The sequence below is a fragment of the Blastocystis hominis genome, assembly GCF_000151665.1.
Source record: "Blastocystis hominis, Singapore isolate B (sub-type 7) whole genome shotgun sequence assembly, scaffold_2".
NCBI lineage: Eukaryota > Bigyra > Opalinata > Blastocystidae > Blastocystis > Blastocystis hominis.
The window spans coordinates 412,696-430,706 of record NW_013171827.1 but is presented as its reverse complement, the minus strand read 5'-3'; the positions used below and the strand labels follow the sequence as shown (position 1 = coordinate 430,706).

The window sequence follows — 18,011 nt, the reverse complement described above, 5'->3', positions numbered from 1 at the left end:
AGGCGGCTCATTCGCCACTGGAGGAGGAGGAGGAGGAGGAAGCTGCTCATTCACGACTTGCGATCGAGCAGAATTGGAAATCGGATTCGGCTCGCCTTGCGATTCAGCAGTGGAATCATACAACGAGGCTCCATCGATTTTGGGGAATTGATCGATGCCCGTAAACTGGAAGGAAGTACTGGCTCGGATTTCTGGAATCTTGCTGAAGGCAGACGTCGACAGCGTCGCAGCGACCCCACTCAATCCAAGTTTTTGCGATGCAGAAGAAACAGATCGCTCCAACTTCGGCGTTTCATTCGACGTTGGCGATTCATTCGACGTTGGCGATTCATTCGACGTCGGCGTTTCGTCCGACTTCGGGGTTCCTTCTTCGGTGAGGACTGGCTTCGTCGATCGCAAAATAACCGACGATCGGCTGCCATCGACGACAGCAGTCTTCTTCATCGGCACACGAACCACCACTTGCTCGTCTCTTTCCGGAACTTCCGGAATCGTCGAGGGATAGAGCGGCTTCGCGTCCTTACTGAAGAGAAGTCCTCGGATTGTCGAGATGGAGACCAAAGAAGAATCTCCAGGCTTGGGAATGCTCTCAATCGAAGACAACACGAGCGACAAGCGCTCATTCTCGTTGTTCGCGTCGGAAGCAGGGGGTTCCGGAGGAGGATTCTTCGTAGACAATCGATTGGAAGTTTTTGGATCCACGCTCGCCATCGATTGCGTTCCATTGTTCTGATTCTCATGGGCAAGAGTGTTCACAACGGACGAATCTTGGCAGAAATTCTCTTCGTTCAAAAACGAATAAAGCACCTCAATGCCCACCTCGATGGAACTGATCGGATTCGATCCCACTCCCAAACTATCCTCCAAAATGGGTTCGATTTCGATACATTCACGACTCTTCACTCTCTTTATCGTGTCCAGTTTGTAAACATCCGCCATCGATTGCAACTTTTCTCCACGAAGACAAAACGATATGGAGTGCAACATGATGTCTTTCAAATCCCGATCCTCCTTTATCGCACGATTCAAATCAGCAAATGTTCCGTCTGCTTCTTGTCGCGAGTTCTCTTCCCATTCTCCTTCTCCAAAAATCGAGCCATCTTCACAATAGCAAACTCCTTGACCCGATATCTGCCCATTCTTCCACATTCCATCGTATAAAAGAGAGCCGTTTATGTAATACGCACGACCTTCTCCTTCACGAGCATCATTGTGGAAGTTTCCACTATACACAGGAACAGAGTGACACAATTCAAATCCAAATCCTTCACGAGGATACCACAAGCCAGGATTGTTAGCATAGGAACCAACGTACACAACAGAATGGTTCTGGTTGAATTCCATCATGTTACCGCTATTGTATAAACGAAGCTGACATACAGGATCACCGTTTTGATAGTAGGAAAGCTGAATTGGATTGTTGTTAAAATCGACTTCGACACAGTAGCCGTGAAACTGGCTCGTGTAGGGATCATATTGACCACGAAGCAGAGTTGAATCCAAGAGATGGCACTTGTATGTTACAGCGTTATACGATACAAAATAATCAGTGGTAATCCTCACTCCTCGCTTGTATTTCCCAGCATAGATTGGAAAGCCGTGAATATCAAATTCCTTTGCCTCTCCTTCACGCCGATTATTCATGTACGACCCTTTAAAAGTGACTACGCCATCACAGTACTCTGTTGTTTCGCCTTCTCGCTTTCCTAATTGAAGAGTTCCGCAAGAAGTCACTTTTCCATTATAGTAAATCTTATAAGGACCGCTGAAGCTTATCATTCTCAAAAGTAAGATCTGCCAAACATTCTCCATTGCAAAAAATGTGCCCTATGCCATTTAATGCATTATTTTTACATTTGCAAGTCAAGTACATGCTTTCATGAGGTTCATTAAAAGGAATTACGAGCTCTTCATCATCGCCAGAGACTTTCACTTTTTGAGAGGCATATCCATCAAAGATTCCTCCCCAAGATACCGTCAGCGTCTTGCTCATGTTTCAGAAAAAAACTGACCGTACTGAATAAAACAAACAATGAACTAAGACACAGCACAACCCAGGTTCGTGAGAGTAATCGTCGTTAGATTGGCGATATCATCATTATCTTCATAGAACGCAAGGATGCGCTGCAAGTGATCTATAATATCAACTGTGTTCTTCAGATAGGTTCGGCCCTCCAGCGTAAACGACAAAACGGCCAGAGACGAAACACACTGGTAAATGATCCGCTCATCTCGAAGGTAAATCATCATCAGCTTGTCAAGCAGCGGAATCACATCATTCACGAGCAATGAGACAACCAGCCGCTCTACAGTCCCAATCCATCGTTATTTCCACCTTGGCTTTTCCTCGTGCTTAGCACTCCGAACATACTGGAGATGATTCCCAGCACCTGCATCACGATTCCTTTATCGTGCCGTTCCACATATTTCACGCAGCAATACACGATCAGCCGCATCGCATCCATCTCGCGGAGCTGCTCGCAGACCTCCACATCTTCCATTCATTCCGCCATACTAAAAAAACTATGATAAGTGAGATATCCGATGCACGACAATCCGCAAAACACGCAAATCGATTCTTCTGTGTTGTCGTGAATGAAGGAAAGCAGCGTCGCGATCCCGCCCTGCTCCACGATGACTTCGCGACAGGGCTGCAGAGCGGCGAGACGCGAGAGAAGCGCGATGCAGAGCTCCTGGACGTTGAGCGGAACGTTCTGGATGCGAATGAATTTGAAGATGATGGTGATGATGTTGAGGGAATAAAGCAAACGACGGATGTTGACTGGAGGTCAGGAAGAAACAAAAGAGAGCGCAGTACTGTCTTTGCAGGCGAGGATGAGGAAGTTGAGAAGGGAAACGAGCGCTTCGGAGGTGATCGAGATGAACTGAATGACGAAAACGGAGAGATGGATGATTTGATGGGCTATGATTTCTTTGTGAACGCGCTGATTCACCGCTGCGATGGACGCCAGGAACGAAAAGTACTCTCTTTCGCCTTCATTAGAATGTTGTAGAGCAGAATGTAGGAAACGCGGAGCAAGCGGGGCTCGCGATGGCGCTCGAGGATCACAGCGATGGTTTGGATGACGTGGGTGTCCAGCAAGTCATCCAAATCGATCGCTGAAGCAAATGAAGGCGAGGAGAGAAGCGTACCATGCGATTTCAGAACGTAAATCATGCAGCAAAGACTGTGAAGCAGCACGGACGACGAGAGTGGGTGCGATTTGAACACCATTTCCATGAGAAGAAAGAGGTTTTGCTCGAGTAGCAGCGAGACTTCGTCGCCTAATTGAGAGGCAAATAGAAAAACTACTTCCCATAAACGCGATCACGCGCAGAACTTGCATGCACATGCGGATGGTTTCCTCGTTTCCCACGCAGGATTTCGCTACGGCGAAGAGAAGCCCGATTCCGCCCTCTTTGAACATCGATTCGCAGTTCTCTTCTAAGAGAAAAGAAAAAAATCGAAGCGACTCGTGGCGGTGAGGCGGAGGAGAATGCGACAGACGAGATCGGAGAGATTGTTCGTTCCTCGACAATGGATGTACACGTCTTTGATGCACGAAAGCAAGTGATAGCGGAAGATGAAGTCGATGCCTGAGGCTATTCGTGAGAACCGAGCGATGATTCGACGCGAGAGACTGAGATTGCGAGTGATGGAGACGAGTGGATACACAGAACTGGACAGAGAAATCGAGGGAATTGGATCCTGGCAGACGGAATACGTGAACGAGGTGATCTTTTGGATGAGGCCACTGTCCATGAGAGAGGATTCCCAGCCTTCCAGACCCGCGAAAAACATGGTAATCGTGGAAACTTGCTGCATAATCACGAGGTCATCGAAGTAGAGATCCGTAACACGAGAAAGAAGAGAAAACATCTCGTTGTTGCATAGCTGGGAACACTGGTGAACTAGAGAGAAACAAAATAAAAAGAATAATACTGTAAACGCAAAGAGAGGAAACGCAAGTCAGACAAGTCAGGATTCCCGTATGGTCTTCTGCATTTAGCTCTGATTCCAAAATATTCACGACAATCGGAACTAAAGTATCGTTCAAGTCTTCAGGAATTGCCGTTTCTTCAGATAATAATCGAACGAAAGCTATTACGCATAACTAGGAGTTGCGTCATTGCTCCTATGACATATATTTGAAGGTATTTCAGTTCATCTTTCATGAGAATGAGTCTACAGCACCTCATTAATGCCTCATAATTCTTCTTCTCGTGCTCTACATAATTATGAAACTTGATATTTAAAACGAACCCTGATACGGTAAACTCATAACAGACACGAGGGCCTCTCTAATTTGATTAGAAGAAGACCTTCCATTTGATAGAGTCTCCAAAATCACTCGAACATTCATACGAGAACTAATGACTGAAAACAAACAGCGATAAATCCGAATTTTACAAGTTCCTCATTATAAAGGGAATCGCCATACAGCATATAGCACAGACATAGAGGAAAACCAGAGATAACCAGAAAAACCTGAGGTTGTTTACAGCAATGCACTTTCCCATCCAAATACAATGGTGATCCAACTACGATTCATTCCTGTCTCCATTTCCCACCTTATAGTGGCATAAATTACAACGATAGCAATGATGGACACGAAAGGAGACTCGATCGCAATGGCACTCCTCTATATCAATTAAAAGCAACCGAAATCGCATACCGCATTGCACAGGATTATCTTCAGTGGTAGGACGCATGCCTCGAAACACAATTCCAGGATTACTCATTGTCGTCATCAAAAAGAAAAACTCGCTTAGCAAACACACAGCAACTGCGGAGACAAATCCCCAAAACTCATATACTTGCAGAGTGAGTGAGTATCCAACATAACATAGAAGAACAATCAAAGGCAGACTCAGCGTCATAAAAAGCATTTTCCAGTCGGGACCCACAATGGCTACAAAGGGAAAATAGTCATGTTTCAGCTCGTCTCCCCAGAGCAAATAACAATTCCCGAGTCGACCTCCTGACTTAGGATATGTATGGTTACGATATACTGAATGAGGCTCAAACTCTTTAAGTCTCGCTTTCCAAGACACATCACCGTCATTTTCTGTGTCAGAGTCGTATTCTACTTGATGATATTCGATGGGAATTCTTACTGTAAGGAAATAATCGTTTTCTATCAGCAAGCTCGGAAAACTAGCAACTTATACAAATAAACGAGAAGTACCTTTTTTTGATATCTATCTGTCTGCGTTGGTGTTTCCTGTGTGTTTTCCATCAAAAAAGCAAAAAGGACAAGAAAATGTTACAAAACTGGCTACTGAAGGGGTGACGTCTGGATGCTTTCCGTCTTGTTCGTGATGGAAGACGCGTTGTTTTGAATCTGTGCAGTGAATGAAGGGACAAATTCAAACACTATGTTCATACACCGAAACTTGAAAGGGAAGTGTCAGATCTCCCTACAGCGTCAGAGAGTTTTAAACTTTATAAATAAATATATACATACATAGCAACGTTCTAGCTTTCTCATACTTTGATTGAGTTCAACCACACGGTTATTTAACTTCTCTATGATATCGGACGTCTATGAGTGATGCGACCGAGAAAGAATGCAACTTCTCTCAAATTGGACGCCAGTTGCGCCAGTTCCTGGATAACAAGGATCTATTCTCAAAACTACAGTCTATTCGTACCGTGCTATTATCCGAACTCATAAAACAAACACAAGACTCCAAGAGAAAGAATTAGTAACTATCTTCAATGAGACGTCCCACAATCTCGGGAGTAATTCTCTTATTCTCTCCTAAAACGACATTATTCTCCTTGAACTTCTTCACGACCTCACCAATCCAATCCTTGTTCTGATCCACTTTGTACTGGCAAATATGCGTCGGCACGCCCATCACGTTCTCGTAAAAGTCCTCAATCTTCTCGATCGTCTGCATGGCGATCTCGGGCACGGTTCCCTCTACTCTCGATCCCTGAACGCTCATCGCTTACTCGAAATTCCGAACACGCGCACTCCCATCTGCGCCAATTTCTGCATCTTCGCGTCGAATTGGAAGCGCAGAACGCGCGGCTACGTGCTACATCCCTGTCAATTCTACCTGAATGCAAGCGAGCGTGCGCGCGTGGTCCATTCCGAGATAGGCAGTGAGTTCGTGGCCGATCATATGCGTCGCCCAATCCACGATCACGCCTTGCGAAAGCCATTTGTTCAGAGCCTGCGTCGCGGCCCACATGATGTTGCTGCGAGCGATGTAGGAGTGAGGATTGGCCATCACGAGCTTGCCCTAAGATGAAGAAAGAGAGAGAGAGAGGGACATTGTCGATGAGGACGTTGAGAAGAGCCTCTGCGTAGCGATCCTGCACGTCAGCATCTGAGAGTCGTGAAAAGAATCGGAAGTAATACTCAGACACACGGTGAGATATTGCTCGCAGACGTGAACGAATGAGTCGACCACGCCGTTGGCGGTCTGGCGGGTTGGAAGAGACATGGTGGTCTCGGGATCGAGGATGGAGAACTGAGGGAAGAGGAGGTTGGAGTTGAACGCGTATTTTGCCTTCATGAAAGAAAAAGGGAAGGATTTACGTTGCAGCTTCTGCGCGACAGCACAGCTCCGTTGTTGCTCTCCGAACCCGTCTATGAATTACGCCAGGCACTAGCACGAACAGCAGGAAGAGTCATAACACAACCCATTGGAACAGCGCTTTCAATGCCCTTTCCGCCAGACTTCACCATATCCCATGGATCCGCTGTCTTGGTGTACTTTGAAGCGGCAGCGATGAATTTCGTTCCATCAGCAACAGAACCGCCGCCTACTGCCAGCAGGAAACAATCATCCACACCAATCTTCTTCACAATGTCTACCGCCTTAATAGCAGTGTCGAAATCGGGATTCGCTTCAATTCCGCCAAACTCTGTAACATCGTATCCTTGCAAAGCAGTCATCACTTGCTGGTAGACTCCGTTGCGCTTAATACTACCGCCTCCATAGGTCATCAAGATCTTTTTGCCAGAAGGAATCAACTTCGGCAACTTTGCGATCTGGCCTTTTCCAAACACAATACGTGTCGTATTCGCGAAGTTGAAATTTCTCATGCAAGCAAGCATTTTCGATAAATCAAAGGAAGCAAAAAGTGAGCTAACCACACAAAAAATAGTTATTTCTCTCCATCAAAGTGGAATGGCAACTGAAAAGGGGAAAAAGAAAGAGGCTGCTACAGCTTCGGCGACAAAACCCGCGTCTAGCGCTCCCAAGACAAAGAGGCAGCGAGGAGTAGTGCGACGTGCTTTGAAGCGTGCTGAACCGAAAATCAACGAGAATCCCAAGTCGGCTATGTTCATTCGCTCAACCACGGCCAACCAACGAACACTCAATGTAATGAAAGATTTGGTATGTATCTCTATTGTCTCGTTTAGCTTCCATAGGCTCGTTTGAAGAAACCCTTTTTTAAGTCACTTTCAAGGAAGAACGATATTCGTCCGTTTGATGCAGTGGATTCGCTCGAATTTTTATCAAAGAAGAACGACTGCAGTTTGTTTATGGTTGCCAGCCACTCGAAGAAACGTCCGAACAACCTCGTCATGGGACGCTTTTTTAACTATCAAATTCTCGATATGATCGAGCTGGGAGTGCTGGACTACAAATCAATCGACTCGTTCAAATCAATGAAGGTTCTCTCTTTTTTCTCCGCATTCCATGTAGAGTCAGGTCGGTCAGAAGCCCATGTTCCTGTTCCAGAGCGATTTGTGGCAATATTCGGAGCGACATATGTTGCTGAAGAATCTGATTCTTGACTTCTTCCGGGGCGTGGAAGTGGACACCGTCAACCTCACAGGACTCAGCTACGTTATTTCCGTGACGGCGATCGGCGATGAGACGCAAGAGAAGCCTGTGGTGCTGTTCCGCGTGTATTGTGGGTGAGAAAGCGCGAATTCACGGGTAGCGACCGAGTTGAAGCGAGTGGGCGGCGTGATTCCGCGCGTGGATCTCGAGCTGATGGGTCCGTCGATCGACTTTGAGATCCGACGCGTGCACGAGAACACGACGGAGCTGAAGAAGCTCTCGCTGATCCAGCCGAAGGTGACCAAGCCTCCCAAGGTGAAGAACGTGACGCAGAATGTGTTCGGCGAGAAGATTGGACGGCTGCATATGACCAAGCAGGAGGTGGACAAGATGCAGGTCCGCAAGATAAAGGCGCTGAAGATTCTGAGGAAGGAGAAGGAGAAGAAGGAAACCGTGGCTCGAAAGCAGAGAGAGCCCGAAGAATGAGAGTCGTAGTTCCTAGGTCGTTTACTTGGCTCTTTGAGAACAACAAACACGACAGTGATTAACATAGTTACATTATTACTTCTTTCCGTACACCTTGTTCAGCTCCTTCCACAACTGCTTGTCCGACATCGCCATGCGCACGCGCTCGGCGTGTCTCTTCTCGATCTCCTCCTGCAGCTGTTTGTGCAGCTCCTCGGCCACGGCGGGCTGCTGTCTCTCGAGGATGTTGTACCGGTTCTGTCCGGCGAGGTAGTCGCTGACCTTGCCCTTCAGCTTCTTGAAATCCAGCTGGAACGGGTTCTCGCCCTTCTCCGCGCGGCGCGGATCGTAGCGGTACAGCGGCCAGTAGCCGCACTCCACCGCGCGCTGCTCCTCCTCGGCCAGGTGGCTCATTCCCAGCTTGCTCGGGAATCCGTGCTGCTGGCAGGGCGAGTAGGAGATCACGATGGCCGGTCCGTTGTACGTCTGCGCCTCGATCAGCGCCTTGATGGCCTGGCGCGGGTCCGCACCCACCGCGATCGACGCCACGTACACGTTCTTGTAGCCCATCATGTGCTTGCCCAGATCCTTCTTCATCAGACGCTTGCCGCCCGCAGCGAACTTCGCCACCGCGGACATCTGCGTGGCCTTCGACTGCTGGCCTCCCGTGTTAGCGTACATCTCCGTGTCCACGACCAGACACTTGATGTCGTCGCCCGAAGCCATGACGTGGTCCAGACCGCCGAAGCCGATATCGTAGGCCCAGCCATCGCCTCCCAGGATCCAGGTCGTGGCCTTGGGGAGCATGTCCTGGTAGTCCGCCACCGCCTTGATCTCAGGCTTGCTCTTCTCCTTCTCCAGCAAGGGGAGAAGCTCGTCGTAGCAGGCAATGGACACATCGGGGTCCTGGCGACCGTCGTACCACTTCTGCAGAGCGGCCTTCAGAGCGGGGGAAGGCGCAGAGGAGGCGAGGGCGGCCTCGACAGCGGAGGTCAGCTTGTTGCGACGAACCACCTGCGACTTGTAGATACCGTAGCCGTACTCGGCGTTATCCTCGAACATGGAGCAGCCCCAAGTGGGTCCGTGACCACGCTGATTGCGAGTGAAGCTAGAGGGAGGTGAGAGAGGGTTCAACACAGCAAGGGTTCAAGAGCAATGATTCATGCTGAAATTTCTCTTGGAATGCTGTGCGAGATGGACGGATCTTGGATCTCGGATCTCGGATCTCAGAAAGCAACGCCACGTCATCGAGTCTCCTCTCAGACGAAAGATGGATTTGCATTTCATCCTCGCATCCATCGAGCAACGAAGGAACGTCAGAATCGTTGGTTTTCACGTCAGCGAGTCTCCTCTCAGACGAAACACGGACAACGTTTACATCACTCTTCCTTCCTTCCAATCATTGATTCATTGATTCATTGATTCATTGATTCACTCAAAGCCATCAGAAAAGGTTAAGGTCACGTCAACGAGTCTCCTCTCAGAAACACGGACCTCATTTTCATCCCGTGAGCCAGCGAATCAAACACCCATCCCAATTCAATTTACATCACATCAAATCAAATCACACTACTTACGGTACGACTCCAGTGCCTCCCAGAGACACCATCGTGCATCCCATGGCATCCGCGAACGAAATGCGATCTCCGAACAGCTGCGTCAGCATCTTCACCACCGTCATTTCTCCGCATCCAGCGCAGGCTCCGTTGAACTCGAGCATGGGCTCCTGGAAGGCCAGTCCCTTCACCGTGGTCTTGTCCACCAGATGGCCCTTGTTCGTCAGCGTCATCGCGAAGTCCCAGTTCTTGCTCTGCACCGCAGAGACCTTCGTCAGAGGCTCCATCTTCAGCGACTCCGTAGGGCACACAGTCGCGCACACCTCGCAGCCCGTGCAGTCCAGCGGCGAAGCCTGGATCGTGAAGTTCAGACCCTTCAGCTCGTCGCCCACGGCGGGGAGATACGTGAAGCTGGCGGGCGCCTTCTTGGTCTCCTCCGCGTCCATCAGGAAGGGACGAATCACGGAGTGCGGGCAGATGCTCGCGCACTGGTTGCACTGCGTGCAGGTGTCCTTGTTCCACACCGGTACGATCGTAGCCATGCCGCGCTTCTCGAACTGCGCAGTGTCCGTCTCCTGGCGACCGCCCGGAATGAACGCAGACACGGGCAGCTGGTCTCCAGTGATCATGGCCACGTGGTACTGCAGGTTCTTGTAGGCGTCCGTCGCGTTGGGAGGGAACTTGTGCAGCGGCTCCATCTTGTAGTCGATCCAGGAGGAAGGATAGTCGATCTCCACCAGCTCCTTTCCGGCCTGCTCCATGGCGGTGATGTTCATGTTCACCACTTCCTCGCCCTTCTTCGCGTAGCGGGTGCGGATGTTGTCGGCGATCAGCTTGGTGGCCTGGTCCTCGGGCAGCACCTTCGACAGCTTGAAGAACACCGCCTGCATCACCATGTTGATGCGCTGACGCAGTCCCACCTTCTGCGCCACCGACGTCGCGTCGATCACGTACAGCTTCACCTTCTTCTCCGCGATCTGGTGCTTCATGGCGGGCGGCAGATTGGCGTCCAGCTCCTCCACCGTCTTCCAGGGCGCGTTCAGCACGAAGGTTCCGCCCTCCTTGATGGTGCTCAGCATGTCGTACTTGTGCACGTACCCGCTGGTATGGCAACCCACGTAGTCCGCGTTCTCGATGTTGTACTCCGATGTGATCTTCTCCGGACCGAATCGCAGATGCGTCACCGTCAGACCGCCCGACTTGTGCGCATCGAAGCCGAAATAGGCCTGCGCGTTCAGCTTGGTGTTGTCCACGATCAGCTTCACGGCCTCCTGCGTGGCGCCCACCGTTCCGTCGGAGCCCAGTCCGTACAGAATGCACTGCTTTGTGTTCTCTCCTCCCACGTGGATCTTCGGACCCAGAGGCAGATCGCTGTGGCACACATCGTCCACGATACCCAGCGAGAACCGGTTCTTCGGCTTCTCCGCCTTCAGGTTATCGAACGCCGCCTTCGCCATCGTGGGCGTGAACTGCTTGCCTCCAATACCGAAGCGGCCGCCCACCACCTTGATCTTGCGGTCCATGTCGTTCACCACGGCGCACACATCCTCGTACAGCGGCTCTCCGTACGCGCCATCCTCGCGCGTCTTGTCCAGCACGCAGATGCTCGAAACCGTCTTCGGCAGCGCAGCAGTGAAGTGCTTCAGCGAGAACGGGCGCCACAGATGCACCTTCATCACACCCACCTTCTCGCCGTGCTGGTTCAGATAGTTCACCGTCTCCTCCACGGTACTCGCCGAGGCGCCCATCACCACGATCACACGATCCGCGTCGGGAGCGCCCACATAGTCGAACAGATGGTACTGACGACCCGTGATGCTCGCCACCTTGTCCATCGCCGCCTGCACGTTATCAGGGATCTTGGCGAGCAGAGGGCCGTTGGCGAGAGCATGCTGCATCCAAGTATCGCCACCCTCCACGACACCCATGCATTCGGGATGCGTGGGGTTCAATCCGCGCTTCTTGAACTCCAGAGCCTTGTCGAACGGGTAGATCTTCTTCACCTCGTCCGGGGTTATCATCTCGATCGAAGCCACTTCGTGGGAGGTGCGGAAACCATCGAAGAAGTGAAGCATCGGGTAGCTGCTCTCCAGACTACCTACGATCTAGTACACAACATACAGAGGAAGACGCTGACGCTTAGCAATATGACGCCACCAAGGATGAATGTTGTCCAGAGCCTCCTGCACAGAGTGAGAGGACAGGTAGCTGAAGCCGGTCTAGGGGTGAGGGGACAGAGAAACCACAAACTCCGCGAGTCGTGAACACATCACTGTAATCGCAGTACAGACAGCCAGTTTGCTTCGCAACCGAACGGCTGGCCACGTGAAGGACTCCGGGGAGCAGTTCACCGGCAACTTTCAGCCTAATCATGAGAACCGCCAGCATCACCAAAAACGTACATATCCGGAATCATAAGCATCAAACCTTGCGAGGAGGAGAACGTGGTACCTAAAGCACCTCCCACCAGAGCACCATGAAGGGCTCCCATAGCACCCGCCTCAGACTAACGATAGAAGCAGTCAAACGAGGCCTACCTGCATTTCAACGACGCGCACAGGCTGTCCAAAGATATTCTTCCGTCCCTGAACCGACCAGTTATCGCAATGCTCTCCCATAGGGGATGAGGGTGTGATAGGAAAAATGATGGCTGTTTCAGAGACGTTATAAGCAGACGCAGCTGCTGCCTCGTTACCATCGCAAGCAACACGCATAGACAGCGAACGGCCAAAAACAGCCTTTGTAGCAGCAGTAGTATTAAAGGCACAAGACCTTGCAGCAATAGGCGCTGTAATACGCAATAATCTTGACAGCATTATTGTTCAGCTACAATATATAGAGGAACAGGTAAATCTATATGAGTTTCTACGTTTGGGGAGTTTCATTCATTCATGGATTCCCCATTTATCCTCTTATGTGATTTATCGATAAACGAAACCATGGAAGGGTGTGGTTAGTAGAGTTGGGTGATTGGAGGTTGAGAACAAGCGGTGATTGAGGACAGAGTCATTTTGTGTTGGTGGTTTGGTTTGGGCGGCTTTGCGTTCTTTTGAAGTGTGATTTCCGAAAACCTGGTAATATCAATTCGAGAGTTTGAGAAGGAAAATGAACAGGAAGGGTTGAAGTTTTGGAGGTGGGCAGTCATCTAAGATACAGAGAAATGAAAATGAGCTTGATAGGGTAAGAGAGTGTAAGGGAATATCAAGAACTTGAATTTGGTGTAAATTACGATTCTAATTGTGCACTAACAAAAGAGAGAAGATTGTGGAATAGAATATTGAGCAACTCTGTGAGAGATTTCGAAAACAATGCGTTTCTCTCTTCTGTCTATTTCTAACCGTATGTGGGTATTGATGAAAGGTCGATAGTTTGTGTGGATTCACTTTGTAATACTAGTTTGAACTATCAGAGTCGATTTGTAAAATAATACGCTAGTTAGTACTGAGTTTTATGATAAACGGGGTGAAAAGAAGCAAATATTCACAAAGAAGAATAGATTCCTTGTTTGTTTGTTTGTTGTAGTAGGGAAAAAAGAAGGAAAGAACTAGCGATAGAATAGTGTGTTTATTAAACTCGTCGAGTCAGCATTAGATTTCAATCGATATCTTGATGTGTTAATAACGATACATGGATTTTCGGAAGTGCGAACAATGTGAATCATTGTTTGAATAGGGGAGTTGTTTGTAGAGAAATCTATATCATAAGGTATGTATAAAATAAAATACAGGATAGAGTGCGATATTAGTAGGTATGATCCATTATCGGTTATTCTCTCTCTTGTAAAAATGGCTATTGATTATTAGATAGAGAATTACAAGAATCATAATAGCAGGAGTAGAAATGAATATTAATCGAAAACAGTGAACAAATGGGATGTGTCCAAATCAATGATGGAAATAGAATACTGATAGCTTTGTGTAAATTTGTAACAGATTCGAAATGAAGCAGTTAACATCACACACTTCCACTCCGATAACAATAATAGAGTATTTAAAGTAGTAATAATAGTAATAGGGTGATAATGTGAATAGAAAGAAGACTTCGAGAGTACTGTTGAGGAGTGGAAAAAAGACGATCATCATTCAAATCATTCAGTCAATCATACTGCGTATCCTTCAAAATTATGGTAATTTTTGTTTCACAATCTAATTGAATCGTCAATAATTTAGTTAGTGATATTTCAAGTGCAAAACAACCCTTTCTACGAACATTGAAACAATCGAGATTGTATCAGTCATATCATTCACTTTCGGTATTTTACCCATTTCACTTATTCAACTGTTTATACAAGAAGTGGAAAAAACTAAAACAGTCTCCGTTGTAAAGAAGAAAAAGAGCAAATCGATATTTGGATACTATTGAAATGACCAATGAATGACGGTAAGGAGTGTGGAACAAAGAAACAAGCAGAGAGAAACATAGAGAATATACAATAATCATTGAATGGAATGGAATGAAATTAAAGAAGTAGAAATATATTGAAATAAGGTAAAGAAACATCGATTCTATTATTACCATATGATAGATAACGGTGCTTGCTTTGGTGACACAGCTGTATCCATTGTGATATGAACATGATCAGCTAGAATGGAAGAAACATCTATGAATGAAATCAAATCAATCAACACAATACTCGATATTGATTTCGACCAAACTCTCTGGTAAGCGTAAGGTAGCTTGACATATTGAAGATTTGGAATATCTAAAAACGATCAATATTCACTAGTAGTAGGTAAATGACATAAAAAGCGCGAGAAATATTTCTGCCCTTTTTCTGCCCTTTTCTGCCCTTTCTGCCCTTTTCAGGCCCTTACACCTCAAATCCATGAGGAAAATGCCCTAAAATCGGGGTCTGAGAGGTGACTTTGACAACTTTACTTTTTTGGCTTTCATAAGAAATAAGGTCACCAAAATCAACCTTAGCCGAAAATCGACGACGCCTTTTTCTGCTATTTTATTCCTGGCTGCCTATTTTCTACCTGGTCGCCATTTTCGACCATTGTCAACTCGGCTACCTCGATAGCCATGACGTAAAAAGCGCGAAAGTTATTTCTACCATTTTATGCCATTTTGGTCATTGTCTGCCCTTTATACACTATCTGATAAAATACAAAGTAAAAATCAACATCTCCTTTACATGCCTTTCAGTCGGTAATGCCCGAACGCGAGTGTGTGCACGTTGTCGTCCAAGATCCATCGTTTGTTGTCTGTGCACGTCATGAGTGTCTTGGTCTGCTCCTTCGTGCTGATATCGAAGGTCTAGTTATTGATTCTCTTGAAGGAGCCCTCAATGATTACATTTCCATTCCTCTTGGCCTCGAAGACACGCTTGTACAAATCGATGTTCTTCACGCTTATTCTCTCACCATCGATTACCACATTGCGAGGAACTCCCTTTGCTGCATTGTGTATCACATGCTTCTCATCAACAAAGCAGTACATCTTCGGTCTCAGTCCAACGAATTCTGTGATGCGATATCCGTTGTGTTCGTCCTTGAAGATCGGACCAGGTAACTTCTTGTTGAAGTTGAGGAACGAGTCCAATGAAGGGAACTTGCTCTTGTCCACTTCATGCTCATAGTACTTCACGAGTTCACCATAGAAGTAGCTAGTGTTATCCAATTCCGAGAAGTCGAACGATTTGTACATGTCGCACATCTTGTGAACGATGTTGCCCTTGTCGCTCAGTTGTACGATGAGCGAGTCCGTGTCCTGTCCCAACAGCTCCACGCTATCGAATGTGTTCTTGAGCACATTGTAGTAGAAATCGTAGATGATGTGTTTGGACATGTCGAGAATGGCAAACCCGATGAAGAATGGCTTCACCACCCTGCGCACCGGTGTATTCAGCTTGATGCCGATCAGATTCTCGGAATACATGGTTATCCCGGCGATCATATCTTACCCATGCTTCTGAATGATGGCTTCACGTTCATTCCATGTGTTAGCGAACTTCACTTTCATCCGTTTCAATCCAGTCTCCACAAATTTGCCATAGGTCGAGTTTGCCAACAGCTTGTACAGGTTCTTCTCCACAGTGGTCTTGGATTTGGCTCGTTTCTCACTCAGCATGTTCACGTATTCGAAGATGAACGGTGCCTGCTTGAAACGAATGATGTGATGAATGTGCGTGACACGATATCCCTGTTGAATGCCCAGTTGCAACAGTGAGTAATGTACGAGATACTTTTGACGAGGCACAAGATCGCAGATGAGCTTCGGTGTATTCACCTCTTTCACTTTGTCCACAATGTCGTTCTTCTCAGCGTACTTCTTGATTCCATCGGAGTACATGCCTGCCTTCTGTACGGGGAAGAATGGCAGGTCATTGAACTTGTCGTGGAGTTCCACTGGTGCCTCGATGTCACATTCGATGAAGAATCCATACTTGCCGAACGTCTTGAGTGATTGCACCCACCCATTCGGGTCATGATTGATTTTCTCCATCACTTCTTGACGTTCAGGTACACCCACCAATTCGTAAGGCATCATTCGATGCATAGCTCCACCGTACAGGTTGTTGGCGTCCAGGTAGTAGATGCCTTGGGACGACGTTGCTTGCTCCTTGTTGTCAATGTCAACCTTGGCATGCCGTTTCACGATCTGAGTGATACCTCCTCGCAGGTTCTTCAACAATCGCATGAAGTCATCGATATCATTTGTCTCCATCAATCGAATGCCCTTGCTATCATAGAATTCACCCATGCGATTCAAGAACACTTTCACCAGTTGTTTCTCGGCGAGTCCCTCGTTGGCGTTGATGCGCATGATATCCTGAGCCCATTTCCTTGCGAGGGTCATGAGGCTACTCTTACTATGATCACCCTCCATTGTGACCTTCAAGAATAGCGAATAGGCCATTTGTGGTGCTGTGATGTAATGCATTGGATCAACACCGAATGCATTCAGTGTGGTGTTTCGGAAATGCTCGAATGCATCAGCCATGAGAGTTACATCGAGTACATTGTACAACTCGTAGTATTCACCCCATGTCTTGATATCGAAGGTCTTCCACAGCTTCACCATGTCATCATATTCGTCTTGGGGCATCATTTCTCCCTTCATATCATCAATGCATTGCTCACGAGAAGGAATGACTGTATTGTTCAATGACTCGTACGACTTGATGAGACTGTAGAACATGGGTTCTTTCCGTGTCAACAAATCGATGTACTCGTCACTCCATTGCTTGCCTCTAGACTCGCAATACTTGCGTAGTTGTTGTTTGGTGTGCACATAGAGGTCCAAGTTACCTCCAAGTGTCTGAGCCACAATGGAACGCAGTGGACTGCTGATGAGCTTCAACGAGTCCTTAAATTGAATGCCGTTGTACTCGATCTGCATTTCCTTGTCCTCAGTGGTTGGAATGACTTCGAGATTCCCGCCAGGCATCGTCGCGATGAGTTTCATGATGAATGTGAAATCGTAGTGAGATCCATTGTGGAAGTAGACTGGCAAACGATAGTTCTTCTTGTTGAACGAGAGTTATAGATTGCACTTGTTGCAACAGGTACAGATATACTGTCCGGCTTCGAAGTGGCGTACTTCTCCCTTCCCTGTGGTGTATTCACCTGCCACATGTGCGTGATGTCTCACCCGGTTGTCCTCCAGTTTCTTACGACAGAATGGTCACACAGACGTAGACTGATAATCTCTCTCGATTTCGGGAGTGTTCTCGAGGGGTAATTCATCGAAGAGATACGTTTTCACTCTCTCTTGTAATTGCATGAGATAGTCTATGAAAGGACGAAGATCTTCTTCGCTCTCGTGTGGTGCATGGAAGACTCGAAGTGGCTTCTGGATGTCTAGAACGTGTGACATGCCCAAATAAAACAATATGATCGGCTTGTGTCTGTTCTTGTCATCAATGGCTGACTCGAAGTCAGCGTACACGACGACAGCTGCTGGCATTTCGTATCGCTGGTTTGTGAATCGCAACCGAGTTTCCTCGTTTTACAAATCGTACTCTTCGCTTTCATTGACGAGTTCACGATGCGCTTGTACTTCGTGAGCATGAACGGCTTTGCAAGATCCGAAAAAGTCGTCACAGAATCTGCACTTCACGTTTCTTGCTGTATGTCTATTCTTCGCATCACTCTGACGAAAGATACGATGTTTGAAATCGCTCAAATCCTTGATGTACAAGAAGTGCTTGGGTTTTTTCCCCTCTTGTGTGTCATTCACGATGCAAAGCGACACACTTCCTCCATTGCCATTCGGCTTGTATATCTGAAAGCT

General features: G+C 47.6%; 6 protein-coding genes; 1 reads left to right on the top strand and 5 right to left on the bottom strand.

Moving 5' to 3' along the window:
- Positions 1 to 440: 440 nt before the first annotated feature.
- Positions 441 to 1,475, bottom strand: GSBLH_T00006451001 (uncharacterized protein; the record flags this gene model as incomplete). Its single annotated transcript, XM_013041061.1, has 3 exons — positions 441 to 472; positions 525 to 1,354; positions 1,381 to 1,475. The coding sequence occupies 3 exons, from the start codon at positions 1,473 to 1,475 to the stop codon at positions 441 to 443; spliced, it is 957 nt and encodes a 318-aa protein (XP_012896515.1).
- A 3,775-nt stretch (positions 1,476 to 5,250) lies between these two features.
- On the bottom strand, positions 5,251 to 5,695 carry GSBLH_T00002589001 (uncharacterized protein). XM_013041060.1 has 5 exons: positions 5,656 to 5,695; positions 5,579 to 5,626; positions 5,469 to 5,546; positions 5,377 to 5,421; positions 5,251 to 5,345 (listed from the first exon to the last, which is right to left on the bottom strand). Exons 1-5 carry the CDS (start codon positions 5,674 to 5,676, stop codon positions 5,280 to 5,282), a joined length of 258 nt encoding a protein of 85 aa, XP_012896514.1. The 5' UTR covers positions 5,677 to 5,695; the 3' UTR covers positions 5,251 to 5,279.
- An 11-nt stretch (positions 5,696 to 5,706) lies between these two features.
- Positions 5,707 to 7,058, bottom strand: GSBLH_T00002588001 (uncharacterized protein; the record flags this gene model as incomplete). XM_013041059.1 has 7 exons in its annotated part: positions 6,636 to 7,058; positions 6,555 to 6,605; positions 6,375 to 6,525; positions 6,287 to 6,342; positions 6,070 to 6,255; positions 5,963 to 6,041; positions 5,707 to 5,930 (listed from the first exon to the last, which is right to left on the bottom strand). The coding sequence occupies exons 1-7, from the start codon at positions 6,660 to 6,662 to the stop codon at positions 5,707 to 5,709; spliced, it is 774 nt and encodes a 257-aa protein (XP_012896513.1). The 5' UTR covers positions 6,663 to 7,058.
- Positions 7,059 to 7,062: 4 nt separating this feature from the next.
- GSBLH_T00002587001 (uncharacterized protein) lies at positions 7,063 to 8,264 on the top strand (the record flags this gene model as incomplete). XM_013041058.1 has 4 exons in its annotated part: positions 7,063 to 7,359; positions 7,395 to 7,640; positions 7,672 to 7,882; positions 7,913 to 8,264. 4 exons carry the CDS (start codon positions 7,063 to 7,065, stop codon positions 8,236 to 8,238), a joined length of 1,080 nt encoding a protein of 359 aa, XP_012896512.1. The 3' UTR covers positions 8,239 to 8,264.
- Positions 8,265 to 8,291: 27 nt separating this feature from the next.
- On the bottom strand, positions 8,292 to 12,487 carry GSBLH_T00002586001 (uncharacterized protein; the record flags this gene model as incomplete). XM_013041057.1 has 5 exons in its annotated part: positions 8,292 to 9,325; positions 9,795 to 11,871; positions 11,963 to 12,138; positions 12,176 to 12,279; positions 12,311 to 12,487. The coding sequence occupies 5 exons, from the start codon at positions 12,485 to 12,487 to the stop codon at positions 8,314 to 8,316; spliced, it is 3,546 nt and encodes a 1,181-aa protein (XP_012896511.1). The 3' UTR covers positions 8,292 to 8,313.
- A 1,691-nt stretch (positions 12,488 to 14,178) lies between these two features.
- Positions 14,179 to 17,183, bottom strand: GSBLH_T00002585001 (uncharacterized protein; the record flags this gene model as incomplete). XM_013041056.1 has 4 exons in its annotated part: positions 14,179 to 14,373; positions 14,407 to 15,673; positions 15,704 to 16,034; positions 16,083 to 17,183. The coding sequence occupies 3 exons, from the start codon at positions 17,181 to 17,183 to the stop codon at positions 15,033 to 15,035; spliced, it is 2,073 nt and encodes a 690-aa protein (XP_012896510.1). The 3' UTR covers positions 14,179 to 14,373; positions 14,407 to 15,032.
- Between the last annotated feature and the right edge of the window lie 828 nt (positions 17,184 to 18,011).

Coding starts and splice junctions, on each gene's coding strand:
- GSBLH_T00002589001 (XM_013041060.1), bottom strand. CDS start 5,676: ATGAGTTCGGATAATAGCACG. Junction 5,627..5,655: donor TGAGTTCGGATAATAGCACG/GTACGAATAGAC, acceptor TTTTGAGAATAG/ATCCTTGTTATCCAGGAACT. Junction 5,547..5,578: donor TGGCGTCCAATTTGAGAGAA/GTTGCATTCTTT, acceptor CATCACTCATAG/ACGTCCGATATCATAGAGAA.